Source organism: Biomphalaria glabrata, chromosome 4 (genome assembly GCF_947242115.1).
Source record: "Biomphalaria glabrata chromosome 4, xgBioGlab47.1, whole genome shotgun sequence".
NCBI classification, from domain to species: Eukaryota; Metazoa; Mollusca; class Gastropoda; family Planorbidae; genus Biomphalaria; species Biomphalaria glabrata.
In genome coordinates this window covers 15,024,280-15,034,592 of record NC_074714.1, presented here as the reverse complement: position 1 = coordinate 15,034,592, position 10,313 = coordinate 15,024,280, and the positions used below count along the sequence as shown (strand labels likewise).

At 32.7% G+C, this 10,313-nt stretch overlaps 1 protein-coding gene across 1 annotated transcript; it reads right to left on the bottom strand.

The window, feature by feature from the left end:
• Positions 1-225: 225 nt before the first annotated feature.
• LOC106077191 (E3 ubiquitin-protein ligase makorin-like) lies at positions 226-2,092 on the bottom strand. The gene is made up of 4 exons (XM_056026363.1): positions 1,759-2,092; positions 1,351-1,553; positions 927-1,102; positions 226-352 (listed from the first exon to the last, which is right to left on the bottom strand). Exons 1-4 carry the CDS (start codon positions 2,090-2,092, stop codon positions 226-228), a joined length of 840 nt encoding a protein of 279 aa, XP_055882338.1.
• Between the last annotated feature and the right edge of the window lie 8,221 nt (positions 2,093-10,313).

Sequence of the window (10,313 nt, the reverse complement as noted above, 5' to 3'; positions counted from 1 at the left end):
TAACAGGGGAAAGTTAGTGGGAAGGGTATGAACCATGGGCCATCGAGAATCCAAATTCCAATCTAGCGCTCATACCGCTCGACCACCTTCCCCTTCTAGTCTGAGGAAATGTTCGAAACTTGGAATCAATAAAAAGTTTATAGTATTGATGGAACGTGGACGAGAGGTTTCTTTATCAAGGTTTTTTATTTCAATGATACTTAAAATCATAGAGAGTTACTTACCTCAATAGTCAATTTCCTGCTCATTCTCTTTCATCCACTCAATCACCTTCTTTTTGGATAGTGGACACGTCAGCCAATATTTGGAGGCTATAGCATGTCCAGAGGGAGTTCGGCAGACTGGGCAGGCTCTGAGAGAGAAAAGACGGCAATGTACAAATTAATGGCCATGTGCTACTTTCAAGAAGCTAAATTTATGATAATCGTCGTATAAAAGAAATTTAGCTTAGAAATGAGAACTACTGGATGAAAAAGAATTTAGAAACCCATGCCGTAGTAAGACTTAACAAGAAAAAAATTTAATCAAGTGTATACATTTCTACAATTCAAATGATTGACCTATATATCCAGAATTAGAAAATGGTCTACATATTATTCCTGAACGCATATAAAATTATTTAATTTTTTACATGGGGAAATACCCGAAGACACAGTCAGTTTAAGAAAAAGATTTTCTAGTTTTCCAGCTAAAAGTATATATATATATATATAATATTTCGACAATTTTTAGATCAGTTTCTAAGATCGTTATCTAGGTTTGTTTTCCACCCAACTGTTATTTGAACCGATGACTTTGCAAGCTGACTAGAGAAATTTAAGAAAAAAAAAGGCATAGTACATTAAATTGATATTAAAACTTTATATTCTCCGCAACAAGGTGGTAAAAAATTGACAAAAAAAGCAGAAAAAAAAACAACAACTTACTCATTGTTAGCCATTGCGACGTTCTGTCGCCAACTATCCAAACAGGTCGAACAAAAACAGTGAAAACAGTTTTCCTGAATGGCGAAGTTGTAATCAATCTCAGATTCCCAAACTTTCTCCATACAAATGGAGCATTCCATGTCTTGACTCTGTGTCTCGTGTTGTGCCACACAGGCCTGTAATTAGATCGAAATGTAGAGTTTAATAAAATTATGATTATTGGCTATACTTAAAATTAAATAACTTACTAATAGGATTCATAAAGTTTGGAATAAAAGTTCTAAACAAATTTTAAATAATACCTAAGTAGGATTAATAAATTTGGAGTATAAGCTATACTTAAATTAAAATATCATCTTTACTGTAATTCAGTTTAGACAATTTTAGTATTTTTGTAAAGTTCAAGAGTTATCGAATTACTTACGTCAAGGTGCTTCTCTGGTTCAAATGGATTTAGGTTGTGAGTACGACACACGTAACAAAGCTCACCATGAAGGTATGGGCAGTCATCCTCACATCCGTCCGTGTCGTTGAGTGGACAGAGCTGAATGTTTGGGTCACTACTTTCATAGTCAGAAGTGGAATCTTCGGAAGATGAATCAGAATCATCGTCTACTTCACTGTTTACTAATTCAAAAAGAAAAAAAAAACAAGCAAAATAAATAAAAATCCTTAAAAAAAGAAACTCCTCACTTGAAACTATATCACTCAACAATCTAGACGTTATTTCTGTGGTTTAAATATCGATAAATAATGATAACAAAAATATATTGAAGATTATAAAAAAAAGAAATAAACAAAAACAAAAAAAAAACAACTAAAGATTAACTACCTTCTCTGTAGTGGATCAATCCAAAACGTCCAGAATAATTATTAAAATCAGACATAATTTGTGAGTAATTGGGAAATTCATCAGCTTGGTTGGCTGAAGATGATGTCTCAGATGTGGAAGCGGTTTCGCTAGTATATCTTGTTGAGTCTTGAGCTACATCAGATTGGACATCAGACATTGTTAGAGATGTCTGAGATGAGTCTACTGGACTGATTGCTATTATGCCATGTTGGGCGTTGTTCAGTGACTCTGTGGTACTTGTTGAGTCTCTACTGTCAGATGGTTTTCGATTTTGTTCTACGTTTACTATTGAGCCTAACGTTTGAGATGGCATCTCACTTCTACTGTCTACGTTGTCAGAGGAAATCCACGTTTCAGATTATGCAGAGTTGTAGAACCTGTGTATCCAATTAGATAATAAGAAATAAAACTATATTAATTGATATTCAATGCATTCTTTCTTTATATCAATAAATAAGATTAGCAGCTTTTAAGTGAACTGTAGTATATAGCAAGAAATGCTTAATTAAGATTTGATCTCAAAGCTATTGTGTTTTTCTTTAGTTTACGAAGATCATATGTAAAACATGCCTCAAAGAAACTCTGTCCAAAAAAAGGTTGGACAACAGATCACCGAAAAAAAAAACAATAAAGATATAGATATAGATATGGATATAGCTATAGATATAAATGGTGTTGTTGTTATTAGTGTAATATTAAATTAAATTGCGTTCTAGAAAAAAAAACACCTTTCTGACATAGTGCAGATGGTGTAAAGGTTTTATGTAATCTTTAACTAAAGACTAACGAAGGTTTGTTATCATGTGACCAGTACAACAACCAATATATTTTCCTTTCCTCATCTAATGTCAGGTACCCATTAGAGAAACAGGATTGTCCTAAAAATCCTGAAGTTTAAAATCCTACCCATCGTTTCGAAAGCTAAGCGCTTTATCTCCCAGCCACAAGGCCCCGTTAATTGTATTCAATTTTTTTTTGTTTAATTTAATTTTTTATTAAAGACTAAAACAAAGTTTATACAAAGAATAAATTAAATGTATTTTTATAGGAAAAATTAACACAACCCGCATGGAAACGTTAATTAAGTTTTATGTCATAAACAAATGGAAAAGTTGGTTAAGTTTTAAGTCATAAACAAATGGAAAAGTTGGTTAAGTTTTATGTCATAAACAAATGGAAAAATTGATTCAGTTTTATGTCATAAACAAACGGAAAAGTGGATTAAGTTTTAAGTCATAAACAAATGGAAAAGTTGATCAAGTTTTATGTCATAAACAAATGGAAAAGTTGATCAAGTTTTATGTCATAAACAAATGGAAAAGTTGATTAAGTTTTGTGACTTAAACAAATGGAAAATTTGATTAAGTTTTAAGTCATAAACAAATGGAAAAGTTGATTAAGTTTTAAGTCATAAACAAATGGAAAAGTTGATCAAGTTTTAAGTCATAAACAAATGGAAAAGTTGATTAAGTTTTGTGACTTAAACAAATGGAAAAGATAATTTTAAAATAAAAAAAAATTGAATTGAAATCATTTACCTTTCATATGTCCTGTTTTGAATGCACTGAACACAGCGACAACCTGCCTCACTTGTATGGATTCGAGCTTCAGCCATGATGGTTATTACAATCAAAATAAAAAATAAATCCAAATAAACAGACAAAAAAAATTCCTAAGTCTAAATTATAGTAGGACCTTAAAAACACTGTACTTTGTTGTAGATCCGAGTCGATCCGATCAGACTGCTGGACATGTGAGCATGGTTTATATAGGCTCGGACAATACCCTACGTCTATCTATTTTTCAAAGGTGGTGGGTATTTATTTAAAAGTCTAGTTGACTACGACCTTGGTGTCTGTGTGTGTGTAGTGTGGGAAGAGGGGAGAGTTAGTGCACCTTGGCTAGCTTCGTTGGCTTGGACTAATTCAATGTTCATCTATTCTAAAAGGCCTGGACTTTCTTAGTTTGACCAACTTGTATAACTGATTATGTAACCACTGATAGCTATTTCAAAGAACATCCACTGAAAATAAAACGAAGCTTTATTGAATTCAGGTCGTGTGTAGTTTTTTCACTTGACAACGTGGTTGACTAATAGGGAATGTGCAGTTATTCACCTTGGAAATTTGGCCGATTTATAGTGAAAAAGGACACAAATTACACTTGTAACTAGCAGAATAAGCTCCTTAACATAAGACATGTGTTTTGGAAACTATGAAACCAATCAACTGCTTAATACAATAGCTCTTTCTAAGTTAGAACTTGGTGAGACCTGGAACCATAAACCTGAAACCTGAACGGATCTTATTTTCAAAATTGGATCTAACAATTGTTCTACATGATTTTCTAAATGTAAAAAAAGACGTATGGTATTACATAGGAGTCCTGGTCAGTACTACATATTAGATACTGATGTTATTAATGATGGGGGGCCTTTCGGACATTGGTAAAAAGAATATGCTTAATTCTGGCTTCTGGGAGAAATCCTTTGCTTGTGTCCATGGCCTTAAGGAATTATTGTAACTGTTAGTAGATGATTTATAGGGAAAAAAAGTATTTATGTATAACTTTTATTGTCTATAAACCGAATTGTATGGACAAGTGTTTTAAGAAATCTCCTTTTTGTTTACGTTATATTCCTCTCATTTAAATAGTTTGAAAATAGGTTTATTTTTATGAAACAAAATTGGTTAAATAATTATGTTCGAAAATAAAAAAGTTAAAGTCCAGAAGACAAAAGTAGTATTGGAGCTTAGTATTCTACACAATATGGTGAAATCAGTTTTTCAATAGCTTTTTAGTTTGTCAGATCTAAACGAAAACTCAAATATCTACTTATCATCTTTTATAAGTAAATCTAAATCTATTCGTCTCAATATTTTTTTCCACATTATTTATGGTAACTATTCTACAATGACTTTCAAAAAGACTCTCAGGTTTCTCCTAACATCCCATCCCACCATTAGAGACGGAAGACATTTTAAAATTTTAGGCCATCAGAAAAGATATATCTCCTAATGACCAGCCTTGATTAAAGAATCAATTTGGTTGGAAGAGATTCAAGTTTGTGAACATCACATTTTCGAATGGTATGGAAGCTATTGAAGCACGAAGTAGAAACGTGGCAGTGGCAAAAGGCCGAGCACACCGAGTACCCCCGCCATCTGTTGTTTTTTATCCCATACAAAGCAGCTATCATTTGTCCCCCTAGTTGTCTGTACACACATTTAACCAAATTCACTGAGTCGATTCACTTACTATGTTTAATACTGATTAGCAAATAAGGAGTTATGTCAAAGAAAAGATTTTAATTAAGCAACAATGTTTTATTACAGGAATGAGGGAAAATGCATGTTTTGTCTCAAAAGCAGCAATCTAAGTAGATCCCCTAATATGCCTTAGCAAACCTCGTGCAAACTAACGTCACAAAATAGACTTCTTTCAAACTAGTTTAGACATGTTAAAACAGAGGCAGTGAGGAGAAAGGAAAGGAATATACATTTAAGTAGATCTAATGAGTCGAAAAGAAAATTATGACATGAATATCTTTAACTCTTGTCTTTTTTCCTTTTTTTTTATGTTTCTCTCTTTACAGAAAAATATTAATCAAACATTTCGTACATGTGTGTAACCCTAACAAAACCAAGCAGACATTTTATTATATATATATATATATTACATAGTAAATTTCCCATATACACTCCATGTAAACAATGCTTTAATAATTTAATTACATTAAATAGGAAATGGTATTCAATACCCTCGTAACATCAATTTATTTTTAAAAATGTGGCATGTTGCTTTTTTTTTTGCTTAAAATTATTAAAATAGTGCGACTATCTAAACAATAACTGCCAATACGACAATGTATAGTGTGTTTGTTTTCATTTATTTTATTTTTTCTTATCATTTTTTTTAATCATTTTATTACAATGTTTCATTTGCAGATCTAGTTTTACTCGTCCCAATATTTTTGTTTCCTAAATTTGGATGTAAACCATTCTAACATAGTGTTTATACAGACACACAGGCTTCCCTTCCCACCTAGTGCTAGCAAAGGCTTGGCAGGTCAGCTGGTCACACCTGAATGGTTTCTACTGATATCTTACGATGTTTTCTTTACCCCATCTCATCAGTTGTCCCCCTTTATTGGTTTAAGTCAATCAGGAGCTCATTTATGACATTCTCCTTGTACTTCTTAATGTACCGTCTTGACGTGATGCCTTGAACAATGACGTTACAGTGGTGTAAATCATTGACACGGAGCTAGAGAGCACACTGTACATTCACTCGTGTGGCCTTGTCAGTACGTAGTTAAAATAAAATCTCTATGTTTGAATTTTTTTAATAATTACAAACACGCAACGTTTCATACATACAAACACGCAACGTTTCATACAATACCATTTTCTTTTTAATTTATCTTGACTTTATTATTTTAAACATGATGCTAAAAAAGTGAACTATTATATATAAAGTATACAGGTGTAGACCAAAAAAAAAAAAGAAGGACTATAGCACATTCATTATCATCATCAAACTTTTTTTGTATTTGTTCCTTCGTATTAGCAAGCGATTAAATATAATTAACTATTAATCACAGCACTGCAAACTTTATCAGCACCATTTAGATTCCTTGACCTTTGCCTTCCACAAACGTTTCAAAAGTTGTGTCACGCGAGAGTAACGAGAAAAGAATGTTGTGAATTTACTGGTGCAATTTTTTTTTTTGATCAAACAATTTTAATATAAGTGGTTTGCTTGCAACAATGTGCGCTTGTAAACATTTCAAATGTAGAAGTTAACACAACTTGATGGTAAAGATTTTAGCACAACTAAAGCCAATAATGATCAATGACTGTTTATATAAATGTATAAAGTAGATCTCTGTATTATATCATTTTAATAGGTGTCCTTAATAAATAGCCTTCATTAGGAGGCTTCTAATCTATAATAAAAATTTTGAAGTTCCATTTCTAATCATTATACTGAGTTAAAACTTTGTACGCTGGAATAAAATCAGAAGTTTTGATAGATAGCTAGATAGATAGATAGCTAGATAGATAGATAGATAGATAGACAGATAGACAGACAGACAGACTGATTGATTGGTTGCTTGAAATACATTTATTTATTTATTTATTTTTTTGCTATTACAAAGGCATAGCTTAAATAGTATATTGATACTTTAAAATTTATTTTTAAATGTTTCTGTGTCTCTCTTTTTCTCTCTCTTACTATTTCTCTCTCTCTCTCTCTCTCTCTCTCTCTCTCTCTCTCTCTCTCTCTCTCTCTTATCTCTCTCTATTTGTTTCCAACTCTATCAAATACCAAAATGAATTCGGACAATTTAATCCAATAACAATGTTTTAGCTACAAAAGTGAAAATATAAATACGCCGTATTCAAAATAAATATATAATACATTGTCTCTGTATACATGTTTTTTTTTATCTACCAATAAACACACATACACACTTTCGCTAAATGACACATACACAGGTCTAACCTCCTACTTATCTCTGAGTCGACTTAAGGCTGCACCTTCGATATGGTCACGGAGGTCACGCTCAAGGCACTGCCTCAATAACAAAGGGACGATGGTCAGTGGCGGCTGAGTTGAAAAAAAAAAGAAGCTGATTTCTTTTAAGTGATATTGTTTATTTAGAAGTTTGAGCATGATCAGACAATGTATCCTTGTCTCAGTAGCTGTAATCAGCGGCCCCAAGGTGGTCGTTTAATAGACATCACCTCAAACGACTCAGACAATGCAATCCTCGTGCAAATTGACGTCAGCAATTGACCACCCTCACGTTGTCGATTTTATTTAATGAAATATTTGACCAACTGAAAGTCTTTCATCACTTGAAGCAGCGACATGAAAAGAGACCCAAGTTCAACTCGATCTATAAACCTGAAGAGAAATAAAAGTACATCTCATTAACTCCCCCCCCTCCCAAAACACATTTGTTTGAGAATGTTTCTTCCTTTTCAACAACATAAATATTAATGCAACTTTTTAAAATAAATATTTCTTTACGACTACAATTGACTGAATACAATCACAAGTAGCTTATTTATTTAAGTTTGATTGCTAAAAGAAATGAGTTGAATATTAATTAGAAAATATTTTTGTAAATAATTTTTTTTCAAAACACTTATACAAGTATTTAAATACTTATCTTTTCTTGTAGGGACAATTTCAAAACGACATGCTTAGCTTATTGATAATTGAATCATTTTGTTAAGATCATTCTCAGTTTAAAGGTTATAGTTCATGTTTTTAGATTTATCGCGTTGCTAATTTACAGGACTTTGAACGAACGTCAACCCCAAGCCATGTTTGATGAAGACACCTATGTAACCTGATGACTCCCCTACACTTGATACAGTTGAGACGGCAATAGGAGAATTCAAAAGACAAAAAGCGCCTGGCCCTGAAGGTCTCCAGCAGAAGCCCTTCAAATGTGTAAATGTTGCTCTCACGTTAAGTTAAACGCACTTCTTCGCTGTATGCTGGGACGCCACTTTCACAACACTGTACACAAAATGCGACAACTCAAACCGCTCAATTTACCAAAGTGTCGTATTAATTTACTACGAGAAAATCCCTTCACCGACTATCCTATATCCATAATAAGCGATGTTCTATCTTATAGTCAATGTGGTTCTAAGCTGGTAGGGAGATATCGGACATATTTTTTGTTCATCATAATGCTTACAATCAAACATGTTTTCTTTGTCATATTTAAGATATTTCCCATCGTGTTATAACACAAGCCAGTTATCTTGTCAGGATATTATTGAATATTTTAATACATTATAATGGCTATACAATAATTTTCAGGTGTTCATAGCTGATAGAAAATAACAAAAATATAAATAGGACTGTGGCTATTAAGGCGATGGTTTTATGGAAATGTTACCAAAGGTTTCTGTCTTGTAATAACTGTCCTAATGTCTAATACTTAGTCAAGGGAAAGATGTATTAACGTGGAGGGTATTTTGTAATCATCAGATATGTCAGTGCTTACACTGTAATATACTTAGCAACTAGTGAAATAAAGTTTCTGCGCTTTTCTACGTATAAAGACTAGGCTGAAAAGCATCATGACACCAGACCACTTAGGAGATTTCATGTTAAAAACTTGTGACAAAGACGTTCATATGAAATTGTTATGGACACAAGAATAAAGTATCTTTAAGGGAGAAGTTTGTTTATGAGAGACCGTCTTATCGCTGGAATATAGATACTTTCATATAAAGCATAACATTTTAAAGTTTTCATCCTTTTAAAAATGTTGCTTTTATTTTGATGTTTTAGTTGTTACATCACAATAGCCAGACATCTCATATCACAGCAGGGGGAGAAGTGTAGGGGGAAGGGACGAATAGATTTAGAACCCTGGACAATCGACATTACACTCCAGAGCGTATAAAACACGCATAGGCAGCCATCACGTGTTAAGCTTTCCTTTTTTTTTTATAGTTTTATTGAAATTTGTAATAACATAATTAAGATTGCGATGGTTCTGTATATTTTTTTTTTACAAAATGAGGGCTCCTATTGCAACTAAATTTATTTAAATGTAGAGATACATTTTATAAATCCACTTTGCTGCATTATATAACTTTAATTATTATGAGTGCAGACAAAAAAAAAGATACACTTCATTTGACAAGCAAGTTATGGGTTGGATCGTATTAATGTTAATGCCCGGGTAGAATTTGACATCCGTACGAAAGTCTAACAATAAGTTAGTTGACGCTGATAGCAAATGTCGATTTTTAAAAATAATAACAAAACGAATTTCGTCAAACTTAATCTTAAAGTTCATAAAAGCTGCCTCTCTCTAAAACCACTAGAAGTATTCAGCTTACATTTCGTTATTCTTTGTAAAATCCTATTCTAAATATTACTCATCACTTCAATGTCATTAAGTCAAAACATTTTATTTCTATGTATATAATTACTAATTACCAATTGTATCATCACAAATATGTTATCGATTTAATTTTAATGATATAATAATAGTTTACAAGACTAGACAATCTTTACATTTTTTCTTAAAATAATTAAAATATTACATTTTCATTATCTTGCTGCTTTGCGTCTGTACCAAATTACGTCACACATATACTACACAGCGTGGCGTCTGTACCAAACTGCTTCGCGCCTTTATGAAACTGCTTAACAACTATACTAAACAGCGTGGCGTCTGTACCAAACTGCTTCGCGCCTATATCAAACTGCGTCACACCTATACAACTACACGTGGAGCTTAAACAATACTGCGTCGCACCTATACCATGCTGCGTCGCGTCTGTTCCTCGCAAAGCGGCTTTGTGATGTAATGTGTAGTCCGAGTGTCCATTGCTGGTGTACATAACACAGTCATTCAGGTGTTGACTTTTTGAGTAAGTGGATTATATTTCTACACTTCTTCAATCCGGATACATTTTGATAGATCGATTGTGGGCTGTTCTTAGTTGTGTACTCTGACTAATCAGTTATTAAATATATTATTTGAAACC

Bases quoted from the DNA above. Each gene is read 5' to 3' on its own strand.
- LOC106077191 (XM_056026363.1), bottom strand. From the start codon at position 2,092: ATGCCATCTCAAACGTTAGGCTCAATAGTAAACGTAGAACAAAATCGA. The intron at 1,103-1,350 runs GTAAGTAATTCG...ATCTAATTACAG, and splicing joins AACCAGAGAAGCACCTTGAC to GCCTGTGTGGCACAACACGA. The intron at 353-926 runs GTAAGTTGTTGT...TTTCTCTCTCAG, and splicing joins GTCGCAATGGCTAACAATGA to AGCCTGCCCAGTCTGCCGAA.